This window comes from Phyllobates terribilis, unplaced genomic scaffold (assembly GCF_046119375.1).
Source record: "Phyllobates terribilis strain yellow unplaced genomic scaffold, ASM4611937v1 Scaffold_3__8_contigs__length_932513732, whole genome shotgun sequence".
NCBI lineage: Eukaryota > Metazoa > Chordata > Amphibia > Anura > Dendrobatidae > Phyllobates > Phyllobates terribilis.
This window is the reverse complement of record NW_027362763.1, coordinates 417411587-417425833: the sequence shown is the minus strand read 5'-3', so window position 1 is coordinate 417425833 and position 14247 is coordinate 417411587. Positions and strand designations below refer to the sequence as shown.

Sequence of the window (14247 nt, the reverse complement as noted above, 5' to 3'; positions counted from 1 at the left end):
CTTTGCTTTCTAGAGTGCTCCCTTTGGGGACACAGGAATCCCATGCTGGGAGATCTCAGCTGGTGGTTATAACTCACCCTGGGAAGTGATCACAGTACAAGAGGCAGTAAATGGGAGGGTCAAGTGCTCCAAAATGGAAACTTAGGACTGGGAAACTTTGTTTAGCTTGGCCATCGATTTAGATAAGGCTATCTACCATTTAGGGGTAGGCGCACTATATTCTTTAGTGGAGTAGGGTCTCCTGATCACTCTGTGATGGTGCGTACAGGCAGAGCAGATACCATTAGGCAGGCTTGAAGGGCTCTTGCAGGCAGAGCATGCAAAACAGGTGACATGGGGTGGTTGGTCTGGCTAGTGTGCATGATGTTTTCTGGAGTCAAACATGAAGAAGAGGAGAATAAACAGTGACTGTGAAGGGAGAAGCGCACAATAGGGTAAAACCCTAATAAAGGATACAGTAAGAACAATAGCTTAGCTCACCCTGGGTGGTTGTGTGAAGACACAACCACTATAAAGGTTTACATAGCCAGCTGCCGCTGCCCTGTGTCTGGGGGAAAGATCCGCCAGAGGGAAATTACTAAAGCACAATAAAAACATGTTTGAAAATTGGCTGCACTGTTGGAAAGAAGTCTCTTGCTGCGATATTCATTAGAAGGTTCTTTATTGTCCTCTACATGTTTCAATGCCGTACTGGCATCTTTATCAAGTGTAAAAAACAACCAACCTGTTGGTTGCAAGAGCCAGATAGGTAGCAAGGGAGCAGGTCCTGGTGGAAGGAAGCAAGTGTTTGTCTCTGGGAGGATAGGGCATACTATGAGTTGGTAGTTGCAATTACCGAAGAGCAATGAGATGCTGTTCTGCTGTGGAGAAACTGCATTGAGACCATACAATTGCCATTGGAAGAACAAATGTGTCTGCAGGAGATGGTAACACTTTGTCTGGTTATGGATCTCCTCTGCAATTCAAACAGAAGAAGGAGGTAGTGGAAGGAGAAGAAAACCGGCAGGAGAAAGAGGAGGTGATAGAAAAAAAACATGCTAGAGAAGCGCGCATGCCGATAAGTCCAGCAGAGAAACAGGGTTGAGTTGTCGGAGTTCCAGTAGGGCGCAGAACTCAAGGACAGAATTTGAGGCCGAGATCCTGCAGCAATGTCTATCTGGGACAAAGGGGGATATAAGTCTGAATGCCCATTGCGTGCTGAGGACTAGCTGCCCCCTTCCCCTATCATCTCTGCCCTTTGCTGTGCTGCCTGTCGGACTTTGCAGGTGGCTCGAAGTGTTTCTGTGGCATCATCTCACTAGGCCTTTTAAGGCCCATTTGGATATACCCTTGGGTCTGAGCGTCAATCCAGAACTGTGTCCCACAGACATTTGTTTGTATTGCCTCCCAACATAGCCAGTTTTCCAAGTTCTCGTTTTACCACGTGCCTCTTAGCCTGCTAACGCACTAGATCCATATGTCCACCAGTACCTTCGGATTCCAGGAACCACCTCACCAGGTGAGCTCTAAACATTGTTGATTTATGCATACAAAGAAGAAGAATAACAGGGAGATCATGCTCCAGAAAAGTTTATAATTGCTAATATAAGTACTGTATTTACAACAACAGAAATGTCTGGATTGGTGACAGGACATATGTAAAATATCTGTTACTGGTATGTCAGGTGTGACAGACAGTCGTTCTGGATCCAACTGTAGAAGGTCATTGCGCTTGGCTCTGTAAGCACCTTCTTGATCTTTTCATCTTGTAGTGTAGTGATATCCTTCTCCCTCTAGGACCTAGCAGTGACATCCACCTTGTGCTGCTAATTGACACACCCTTGCTGGATGTTTAAATACCTTCAGTCTCTCCAGAGAGTCGCCGGTGATAGCTGTATTTTCCTCTGTCCAGGCTTGAAGCACTAGTATTCGGCTAGTGTCTTCTTGGAGTATCAGTGGAGGATAGTTGGCGTGATCTCTATGGTGTCTTCTCAAGTTAAGTGTCTCCCTTGTCTGTTTACCTGTTTGTCTTTAATTGCAGTGGAGGCTGACTAGTGCTTCCCCTGTGAACCAGTACTTGTGGAGTCAGAGGAACCCATGCAGTTAGGGGGTGCTTCTGCATTGTATGTTTCCCCTGACATCCGCAAGAAAAAGGGTGTGTGGTTTTTTTTGTGTGAAGAAGGGACATTTTATTGGGGCTTGTCCCTCGATTCCTAAGCAAAAAGAGACTTGATTAACCCCTTGGGAGTCTGGAGTTGGATGATCAAGGGGTATGTTTGTCTTCAACCTGCAGTTCTCGGTTTGTCCTGACGGCAGATGTGGTGCTAGAGAGCAGGACTGAGAAAATTTCTGTGTTTGTAGACAGTGGAGCTGGATTCATCATGGTTGTTACTGAGTTTGCGAGAACTCATGGGCTTGCTTGCTGTACTTTAGCTAAGCCCATTCCTATTTATGCCATTGACTCAGCACCACTTGCACAGAAAGCTTTCACTCAGATTGTACATAGTATAAGACTGAGGGTGGGGTCTTTTTATTTATGAGGTAATTCCTTGTTATGTTCTGGAGGGACTTCCCACTCCAATTGTACTGGGTTTACCCTGGTTGGTGAAATATAATCCAATAGTAGATTGGCAATCCAGAGAGATTGTTGAATGGGGAGATTACTGCCATGAGAACTGCTTAAACATTTCCCTTTCTGCAGTCTCTACGGAGACCTTACCTGCTTTTTTGTCTGGTTTTGAGGATGTATTTTCTGAGGAGGGTTGTCAGGATTTGCCTCCTCATTGTGCATATGACTGTCCTATTAACCTGACCCCCGGAGCTAAACAGACTGTATAATCTCTCTGGCCCTGAGAGACAAGCCATGAAGCATTTTATTGCTGAGAGTCTGGAGTTCTGGAGAAAGGACATATCAGACCTGGTGGGCAGGTTTGTGGTGGTCTATCTGGATGATATTTTGGTTTACTCACCTGATTTTGAGACATATTGGGGGCATGTTAAACAGGTGCTTCAGATATTAAGGGATAACAAACTATACACCAAACTAGAGAAATGTGTTTTCGCCTTCCAGGAGGTGCAGTTTTTAGGGTACCTGTTGTCATCTTCGGGTTTTTGGATGTTTCCCGAGAAGGTCCGTGCTGTACTTGATTGGGACCGTCCTGAGAACCTGAAGGCATTACGGCGCTCTCTGGGCTTTACTAATTTTTACCGGAAATGTATTCCAAATTATTTGGTAATTGTGAAACCCCTTACTGACATGACAAGGAAAGGTTCTGATTTTTCTAAATGGTCGAATGCTGCCCAATAGGCTTTTTCCTCCCTAAAGAGTTGTTTTACCACAGCACCTATACTCAGTCAACCCGATGTTTCTCAAACTTTTATCGTAGAAGTTGATGCGCCGGAGGTGAGGGTTGAGGCTGTGTTGTCTCGGGGTCCGTCCCCTGGTAAATGGCGTCCATGCGCTTTCTTTTACAAAAAATTATCTTCGGCTGAGAGAAATTATGACGTGGGTAATGGAGACCTTTTGGTGATTAAACTGGCTTTCAAAGAATGGCGACATTGGAGGGGGCAGTCCATCCTATTACTGTTATCACAGACCATAAGAACCTGTTATATCTTCAGTCTGCTAAACGTCTCAACCCTAGGCAAGCTAGGTAGTCTGTTTTTTACTAGGTTCAATTTTGTTGTCACTTTCCGTCCAGGGGTTAAAACATCAAGGCTGATGCTTTGTCCTGGAGCTTCCTTGGTGGTGGTGACCTTGAGAACCCTGCCCCTATTTTGCACAAGGGGGTAGTAATTTCTGTGATGTACCCTGACCTGGAGGGTGAGATGTTGGAGGCTCAGGGGGACGCCCCTGCCTACTGCCCTTCTGGGAGGTTATTTGTACCATCTAATTTGCGCCATAAAGTAATTATGGAACATCATAACTTGGTGCTTAAGGGTCATCCAGGTGGTAAGGCAACTGCGGACCTCCTTTCTCATTGTTTTTGGTGGCAAGGGTTGCATTAGGATGTGGTTGAACAGGTGTCTGCTTGCAGTATTTACGCGTGTTCTAAAGTATCGCATACCCGTCCGTCTGGTCCTCTTCTTCCACTGCCTATTCGTAGCAGGCCATGGACACACTTGTCCATAGATTTTATTACTGACCTACCAGTATCTGCAGGCAAGACTGTGGTTCTGGTGATTGTTGATAGGTTCAATAAAATTGTTCATTTCATCGCATTACCGCCACTTCTGAATGCCAAGACTCTTGCTCAGATTTTTATTAATGAGATTGTGAAGTTTCACGGGGTTCCCTCCGATGTGGTGTCAGATCGGGGGGCCCAGTTTATTTGTAAGTTCTGGAAAGCTTTCTGTACTCGACTGGGGGTGCAGCTGTCCTTTTCCTCTGCCTTCCATCCTCAGTCGAATGGACAGACTGAGCACATTAATCAGAATTTAGAGACTTATCTCGGGTGTTTTGTCTCCGAAAACCAGGATGATTGGGCATCTTACCGTTAGCCGAGTTTGCTATTAATAATCATCGCCAAGAATCTACCGGCAGGTCACGGTTCTTTGGTGCATACGGTTTCCATCCACAGTTTGGTACTTTTAGTGGGGAAAGGGCTTCAGTAGTTCCTGAGGAGGAACGTTTTGCTTTGTCGCTCTCTTCTTTTGTAGCGGGGGGTTCAGCGTAATTTGAAGATCATGGGAGAAAGGTACAAACGTATGGCTGATAGGAAATGCTTGTCAGGTCCGGACCTAAGTGTGAATGACTTTGTGTGGTTGTCTACCAGGAATATCAAGTTGAAAATTCCTTCCTGGAAGCTGGGACCTAGATTTATTGGGCCCTTTAAAATAACCGCCGTCATTAACCCGGCAGCATTTCATCTTGAGTTACCTCAGGCTCTTAAAATCCACAATGTGTTCCACAGGTCTCTGCTCAAGAAATATGTAGAAAGTCTTGAGTCCTCTCCCCTGCTGCCACCCACAATCATGGTTGATGGTAATTTGGAGTTCCAAATTTCGAGGATTACTGATTTCCGTCTCAAGCGTCGTTCCCTACAGTACTTGGTGCACTGGAAGGGTTATGGTCCAGAGGGAAGGATGTGGATTTCAGCATCAGAAATGAATGCCCTTAGGCTGGTTCATTCATTCTATGCCTCTCATCCTGATAAACCTGGTCCTGAGTGTCCGGAGGCCTCTCGTAGAAGACACTGAATAAGAATGATGTTTTTGAAAGGACAGAAAAATGAATCTGCTGCTTCCCCCCCAAATAAAAATTGTTCTCTGTCCTAACTCTGTACAATGCCACAATGCTTCTGGAACACTGTTCTTTTGGTACACGAGACAAAATAAAACCTTTCAGCACAAATGCAGAAGGCTATGTTTGGGAAAAGAACACTGGGCCCTAAAAACCCCATCACAACCGTGTAGAATGGTCTACACAATATCATGGATTGTGGCTGCTTTGTTACTTGGATACCCTAGGGCATGTGCACACCGAATTCTTTTTGAGATGTTAAAAAGCGGCAAGGTTTCTAGTGGAAACCACTTCAGGAAATCAGGAAATGCTCTTTGGGGACTTTATGGAGGAACCTTGCTTTTCCTGAAGCAGTTTTGAATAGTTTTCAAATCTATTTGAAAGAGTTATTTTTTTCCCAGAACTGTTTTTTTAAGCCCTATCATTGGACATTGCCTAGTTTGGAGCAGATTCGATGCACTTTTTTTTTTTTTCACGCTAGGGGTTTTTTAAAATCTGAAGAGGAAAAAAACATTCAAAACACTGAAAACTTGACCTATAGAAGAAGAGTGGGTCTTTCAAACATTTTTATCTGATTTTTTAGGCACTTTTTAAAGCAGACCTGCTCCAGAAACTTCTCAAAAACTCTTTTCATAATGCCTTTACAATCATTGCAAGAGAAATTAATTTTACAGGAGAATGTAAGGGCAACCACCCGTGTCATCAAGATAAAGAGACATTGGGTGATGTAACAAGACAATTAAACAAAATAGAATGGCCAAGTCAGAGTGTTGACCATAACCCTATCAAGATGTTGTGTTATGATCTGAAGAGAGCTGTGCACACAAGGCATCCCAGAAATATTGTTGTACTGTTACAGATTTCCATTGAGGAATAATTTCAAATCCATGTTTTTGTTTTTGTAGTTACAATAAATATTTTGTAAGAAAGGTTACTAAAGGAAGTCTGTCACTTAAAAATCACTATTTAAACTAATAGTCATATAGGGTGACTATAAAAACCATACAGTAAAAGCTATATTTTTTATGCATAAAAGCATTTATGTTTGAAATGCAAATCGGGGTGCTCAGTGCATCCTTGGCATGGCCAAGAGATTCCAAAGCACCATTCTGCCCCCTCAACATGAACTGCACCCCCTCTGTGTGGCTTGACAGCACTTGCTTGAAAATAATTGTAAGGTGTGCATAGGCACAGTGTAACCGTAAAAGCAATTGCGCACTCACAGACCTCTCCTGTATCTGTTGTGGCAACTCGCTCCATTGACAATCCTGGTGGTTGATATTTGCCCTAGCATTTGATTAGGTCAATATTTCCACTGCCTCTAATTATTCTCTACATATACTTTCATTGTGTGTATAAAATATGGGAATTGGATGTTTCGCCCCCAGCAATTCGCTCCCGGGTACATTTCGCCCCTGCACATTTCGTCCCCAACATTTGGCCACGAGGATGTTTTGCTGGGGGCGAACTGCTGGGGGCGAAACTTCCTATAACCGTAAAATATATATACATGAGTGAATACCCACATACATGTATATATGTACATACATTGGCAGTGTAGAGGGGATATATATAGAATAAACATTGGTAGCAGCAATATTATTGACCTGATCCTCCACCGTTTCCTCCTTTCTCTGAAGTCAGTGCCATGGTTCCAGCAAGCACTCCAATTTGCATACCTAACAATGCCTTTTATGCACAACAAAGGCAGTGTTTACTACAACAAAGGTAGGTTTTGTTTGCTGTTTTGTTTTTTGTTTTTTATTGGGACCCAGTCCCTATTTCCCTATTTGATTTTGAGGAACGCTTCAACTCTGGAACGCTTCAACGGATCCCACTGATTCTGAGATTGTTTTTGTCGTGACATATTGTACTTCATGATAGTGGTAAAATTTAATCGATAAGCCTTGCGTCTTTGTGGAAAAAAACGGAAATTTGTCGAAAATGTGGAAAATTTCACAATTTTCAAATTTTTCATTTTTATGCCCTTAAATCAGAGAGATATGTCACACAAAATAGTTAATAAAAAACAATACCCACATGTCTACTTTACATCAGCACTATTTTTGGAACATATTTTTTTTTGTTAGGAGGTTATAAGGGGTAAAAGTTGACCAGCAATTTCTAATTTTTCCATCAAAATTTACAAAACCATTATTTTTAGGTACCACATAACATTTGAAGTGACTTTGAGGGATCTATATGACAGAAAATACCCGAAAGTGACATCATTCTAACAACTGCTTCCCTCAAGGTGCTCAAAAAACACTTTCAAGAAGTCTATTAAGCCTTCAGGTGCTTTACAGGAACTGAAGCAATGTAGAAGGAAAAAATGAACATTTCACTTTTTTCAATTTTACTTTACAGTATACCCCATTTTTTTTATTTTCACAAGGATAACAAGAGAAATTGGACCCAAAAATTTGTTGTGCAATATCTCCTGAGTAGCCGATACTCCATATGTGGGGGAAAACCACTGTTTGGGCGCACGGCAGGGTTCTGAAGGATTCTGTCTGGATTCGAGAGCGAACTCTATGTCGCGTTTGGAGAGCCCCTGATGCGCCTAAACAGTGGAAACCACCCACAAATAACCCCATTTTGGAAACCATACCTCTCGAGGATTTTATCCAGGGGTATAGCGAGCATTTTGAACCCACAGGTACAACACAGAATTTGATAACATTAGGTCGTCATATTGAAAAAGTTAATTTTTTATCACAAAAATCTTGCTTTAGCCTAAATTTTTCACTTTTGCTAGAGGTAACACCCAAAAGTGGACCCCACAGTTTGATACCCACTAATGAGGATTTTGAACACAAAGGTACTACATATTTGATAACCTTAGGCTGTCATATTGAATACATCGTCATTAGTGTTGAGCGCAAGTGCTCACTACTTGAGTTTGCATCTGATGCTCAGGTATGCACTGAGTATCGCGGGTGCTCGAGTGACATGCTCGCCTTTCTGCCCTGCATGTTTCACAGCTGTTAGATAGCCGAAATAAACATGCTGGGATTGCCTGCCATAAATGGGCAATCCCCGCATGTTTTTTTTGGATGTCTAACAGCTGTGAAAAACATGTGAGGCGGGGACTCGAGCATATCACTCGAAGACCAGCGATAGATACTCTGTGCATACCCGAGCACCCAATGCAAACTTGAATAGCACACGCTTGCGCTTAACACTAGTCGTCATATCGTCATCATTTTTGTTTTAACTTTTGAAAAGAAAACTTTCCTAACCCCAATCCTAAACCCAACTTTAACCTTAACTCTAACCCTAAGCCTAACCCTAACACAGCCCTAACCCTTTCACAATCCTAACCACAACCCTAAGCCTAACACAACTTTATCCCCAACCCTAACTGCAAAGAATGAAAATAATAATTATTTTTTTAATATAATTTTTATATGACTAAGGGTATGACAAAGGGGGATTTAATTAACTAATTATTGGCTTTTGATCACTGTGATATCACAGTGATTAAAAGGAACCAAAAGAAAAAATGATCTGCTGTTGCCGGGTACCGGCTAGCAGATCTGAGCGGATGCACTGCGCTTGCGCCCACCATTTTTTTTAAGAAGATGGCGCGGAGGGCCCGGGGATGGCGGAGTAGGAGGGCCTGGGGATGGTGGAGGGGCTCTGTGGCATCATTTATCTATCCTTTCACATATATTTCATATCAGAAGAGAGAGAAATGATTGTAACAGCGAAACACTTCTTTTTTTTTACTTGATCGTCGTTATTCATTGAATAACGCTGATCATGTGATCGGGGACCAGAAAAACTGGCCCTGATCATGTTCTCCAGGTTCTCAGCTACCCTTGGTAGCTGAAACCCTGGAGATTTTCGGTGCTATAGGCTTTTAAAATGGCAATAAAGGGAATAAAGGCCCCTTAGCGGCCGCTGTTTTAATGTGGCGGTCGTTAAGGGGTTAAATTCAAATACTAAATACTTTTGGATATTTACGCAATGTGATTAGTAATATACATAACCGTTATTAGTATTTTATTTAGAGTGTGTGTGCGCCTTTAATTCTGACTTGAATTACAATCAGACTACTTTTTATTACTAATTAATGGAGAATTGTTGATATATTTCAAAGGGTTCACTTACTTTTTCTTGCATCTATAAGTATGGAGTCAGCAAAGTGAACCGTTGTCTTTGTTATCATAACTAGTGAACAGGAATCTGTCGAAATGTTGCCAGTAATTATGATAGGACTTTGAGTGCCTACTGCACAGAGCCTGTGGGGAACAGTCCATGCAATTTCATCATATGGGAAGTTCTGTTGTCTGTGTGGGTGACACAAGTTTTATCTGATTGGACTGCAGTAGGGAAAAGTGTGTCATAAAGCCTGATCCAGACTGTGTCTATATATCTTTCCCAGAGTGATATTTGGTTGAAGTTTAGTTTACTTTAGTTTTAAACTTTAGTATAATTGTCTCGGGGGGCTGAATACAAATGCACATTACAGTTTTCAGATTTATATTTTTTAAAAATGAAGAAAACTATCTATCATTTCCTTTAGGCTATGTTCACACTAGGCGTTTTTTCAGTGTTTTTTTTTTTTGCAGGAAAGAAGCTGCGTCAAAAACACAGGTTTCGGTGCATTTTTGCTGCGTATTTGGTGCGTTCCACCACAGAAGCATGAATACCGGTCACCAATGCAAGACATATGTGAAACCATATTAACCAGAATTACAAATGTGATAGTGGGGGGAGGAATAGTTTTTCTAAGACACTGGCAGTGCATTGAGTTTGTAGAACACTATTTACTTTCACACTATGGTCTGCCATTGAGTTGTTCAGAGATTGTTCAATTTCACACGTCCGTGGGCAACAGGTATTGTTCAATTTCACACCTCTGTGGGCCACTCGTATTGTTCAATTTCACACCTAGCTCAGCCAATGTTTACATTGAACACATAACTAATTTAATTAAACTGTTCTAATTCAAACTGCCATCTCAGGTGACCAAGACCATGGTAAAATCATAGAAATAAATGAGTTTCACATACTGCCGTATTTACTTTTTTTTCACTAAAAACGCAGCAAAACCTAATAGCTATGTTCACATTAGACATTTTTTCAGCGGTTTTTCACCACCCATTACTTTCAATGGGTGAAAAATGCAAAAAAATGCAGAAAAAACACTGAAAGAAGTGACATGCTCTATTGTGCAAAAAAACATGCGAACCACAAAATACTGATGATGCAAAAACCAATGTGTGCGCATGAGATTTCTGAAATCTCATAGATTTTGCTGGTACTGTAAAACGCAGCTGAAAATTTGCATAAAAAAATGCATAAAAAAAACGCTGAAAAGACGCCTAGTGTGAACATAGTCTTACACTTTACAAATACTTGCTCCTTTGTATTGGTAAATCACGTAAAATCCAAATAAAATGCATGCAAGTTTGTGGGTTTAATGTGGAAAAAATGTGGGAAAGTTCACGGGGTATGAATACATTTTTTTCTTTTGCTGGCATGTTTCTTGTTACCTATCCAAGGAAGATATGGTGTGCTAGTATGCGAATGGAGGTTACATCTGATACATCATGTTAGTAAAGGCTTTTTTATGAATAGGCAGTAAAACACCATCGATTCATTTGACTGCAGGCTGAAGGATTTGCACATAAGAAAGTGTTCAATTTATGTCTTGTCATCTCGTCTGCTGTAAAGCATGCTATTCTTTGATTTTACTCTATGTACTTGCTTTTTTTTTTTACAAAATATTTCCAAATGTTCTACAACTGCATTATATTGCATTATAATGAATACAATGAAAATAAACTCTGAATGACAGGCGGAAACCAAGTAAATACTGTTTTTCTTATAATTGTGTATTTTCTGCTTGCCTTTCTGAAAATTACCATTTGAATTGGTGTCTTCTCATTTCTATTCTTGCTATCAATTTTCGAGAGCTCTATTTCGAGGCAGTGGCCATCGCTGTGACAAAAAAAAAAGGTTCCCCCTACCCCCCTAAAAGTTTGAACGTTCTCTAAAAACGTATGTTTTCGAAATGGGTTTATTTTAGTTTCTGAGGAATCTTTAATTTGACAACCCTCACAATGATTTATCACAATAGACTGCTTAAAATTGCTCGGAATAATGAGCATCGTGAATTTCAATACTTCCTTAAGGCTAAACAAGTCAGCAGGAGCTCAAATTGCAAGGTAGACACTTTTATTTCAGTTCTCATACAAGTGAAAATTTTGTATGAGGCTACTATAACGAGGCCTATAGGGATTTGGGATTATTTATTTAAACCCTCATGAAAAGTAAACTATTTCCATGTATGTTTAGCAGTGCAAAGAAAAGATTAACGTAAGACAGACCCCGTCCCTGGTATACCAGAAGTGACAAAACGAGACTTCAAAAAATCAAAGCATGAATACTTTGTGAAAGGGTCTGAGTTAGATAATTATATTGAAGACGCACATTCACTGACTCCATCATCCGAGTCTGGGATTTGCCATTAATAATGAGGATTATAAAACATTAACATTAAACTCCTAGATGCTGTAAGTGTTGATACTTCCCGGCAGCACTTCAGATCAATAAGACAAACTATTATATTTCCTGGATAAATCCCTTGTGTATAAAGTTGAATGCATTTCCAAAGTACTCAAACTTTATCCTAATGTTTAGAAAGCGGCATACAAATATTAAATACTTAACTTGGACATAGAAAGTCCCCAGTTGTTTAATTCGAGTTTTTATGGTAAATGTATTTTTTTTTTTCATTTTGTTAATGATTGATTTTCAGTAGAAAATTAAGGTTATGTTCACACGCTGTGTTTTTGCTTCTTTTTTAATGCAAATTTTAAGCTGCTTTTTACAGTACCAGTAAAGCTATGAGATTTCAGAAAGCTCATGCGCACACATTGTTTTTTTTCCTGACTGAATTGGAAAACTGCTGCGTTTTTGAAAACTGCAGCATGTCACTTCTTTCTGCATTTTTGCAGCCTTTTTTCATCCATAGAAAGCAATGAGTAATTGCAAAAAACGCAGGTATCAGCAGTATGTGAAACAAATTTATTTTTGTGATTTTCCCAAGTTTCAACCGTAATGTATTGGTCTCCTCACCGGAGAATGGCTGTTATGATCAATGCTGTTTAATTAAATTAGTAATATGTGTAAAGTAAACATTGGCTGACCAAGGTGTGAAATTGAACAATACCTTACCAATTCAAGTGCTGACCAGAGTGTGAAAGTAAAGAGTGTACTACAAACTCAATGCACTGCCAATGTCTTAGGTAAACTATTCCTGACCAATTCACCTCCCCCTGCTGTTACATTTGTAATTGTGTATTTTTTCATGAACTCGTATGACATTTTTGTTCAGAATAGTCACTATTTTTTCAGACCTAAAAATCTTTTTCCACTAAATAATTTGATCAAATTTCCCTTTTTTCCAAAATGTTTTTATGGTTTCACATATGTCTTGCATTGGTAGCCTAACACCTTGCATTGTTCATGGTTCTGTGGCGGAAGTTAAACTGAACTTTGAGATCCTGAAAAACGCAGCAAAAAATACAGCAAAACATGCTTTTTTGAAGCAGCTTGTTTACTGTCAAGAGAGCAGGCTTTGCCTACTGAAAAAACACAGTAAAAACGCATCGTGTGAACATAACCTAATATTGTATTTAAAAGAGAAAAAAAATCAACAGCCTTGCTGTTTTCATTCTGGCTACTAGACATAATTTTAGGCTTGTACTTCCTGTTGGGCACATGGACATTAGCAGTAGTAGACTTAATCACACCCTACTGAATTGTATAAAAGCATTTAATGAACATGCTCCAATCAGAGATAGGTCATTATTGGGTGAGGGGGAGGAATTGGTGATCTTGATCAAGTTCATGTGATCTTGTGTTCTCTCTTGAGTGAAGGCTATATTGTTCATTGTAATCCTGCCTGTGATGATAATGAGACTTAGGGCTCTTTCACATGCAGTATCTCCTGGTACAAGTGGTGACAGTTTCCACACGTACCGGAGACACTGACACATGCAGACCCATTCAAATGTATGGGTCTGTGCACACCTCAGTGTGTTTCCACGGACCGTGTGTCCGTGTGCACCACCGGAGACAAGTCCGTTTTTTTGCAGACTGCCTGTCCGCAAAATGTACCACATGGATGACATCTGTGTGACACGTATCGGCGCTTGTGAATCAGTGCTACAGTTAGCGCTGTTCCCAAGCACCGGGTGCTGAACACTGTCCTCCTCATGGTTCCCTGCCAGCGCTGCGATCAGCACCAGCAGGGACTATGATGAGGGTAGTGGTAGTCCTCTCCCGGTGTCCAACTGTGTAAAAATAAGAATAAAATAATAAAATCCATATACTCACCTCTCCTAGGTGTCCCCCGCTGTAATCCTGCGACCGCTGCTGCCGGGGAGAGCTGTGAGCTGTGAGGTCTTATATAGACAAGTGTGTGCCTTTCCAAATCAAGTCCTATCAGTTTAATTAAACACAGCTGGACTCCAATGAAGGAGTAGAACCATCTCAAGGAGGATCACAAGGAAATGGACAGCATGTCACTTAAATATGAGTGTCTGAGCAAAGGGTCTGAATACTTATGACCATGTGATATTTCAGTTTTTCTTTTTTAATAAATTTGCAAAAAATTCTACATTTCTGTATTTTTTCAGTCAAGATGGGGTGCAGAGTGTACTTTAATGAGAAAAAATGAACTTTTTAGAATTTACCAAATGACTGCAATGAAACAAAGAGTGAAAAATTTAAAGAGGTCTGAATACTTTCCGTACCCACTGTATATCAGAAAACATACAATTCATAATGAGCCATCTGTACTCCTAAAATCTGTTGTTCTGTGTGCAATCTCGGATTTTCATTTTCTTGCTGATCTATGCACTCTCCCTATATTACTGTATCGGAGGTTTTAGTGTCTTACAGTTCCTTGAGAAATCAAATATAATTTTTTTTTTTTAATTCAGTTTCTAGATGCAACTAGATTATGTCCTTATTGTAGAAGAGCCAAAGATGTTGAGCAATATCAC

At 40.6% G+C, this 14247-nt stretch overlaps 1 protein-coding gene across 2 annotated transcripts in view; it reads left to right on the top strand.

Annotated features, from left to right (window-relative positions):
• Positions 1–14247, top strand: part of UBE3D (ubiquitin protein ligase E3D) — a 224313-nt gene that overhangs the window by 90806 nt on the left and 119260 nt on the right. Inside the window, exon 9 of one of the 2 annotated variants that reach the window (XM_073675631.1) lies at positions 9799–11029. The exons of the other annotated variant lie outside the window; for it this stretch is intronic. Within the exon in view, the coding sequence (XP_073531732.1) occupies positions 9799–9916 (118 nt within the window). The 3' untranslated portion in view covers positions 9917–11029. Of the gene's footprint in view, positions 1–9798; positions 11030–14247 lie in introns of those variants that run through there. 2 annotated transcript variants of the gene reach the window in all.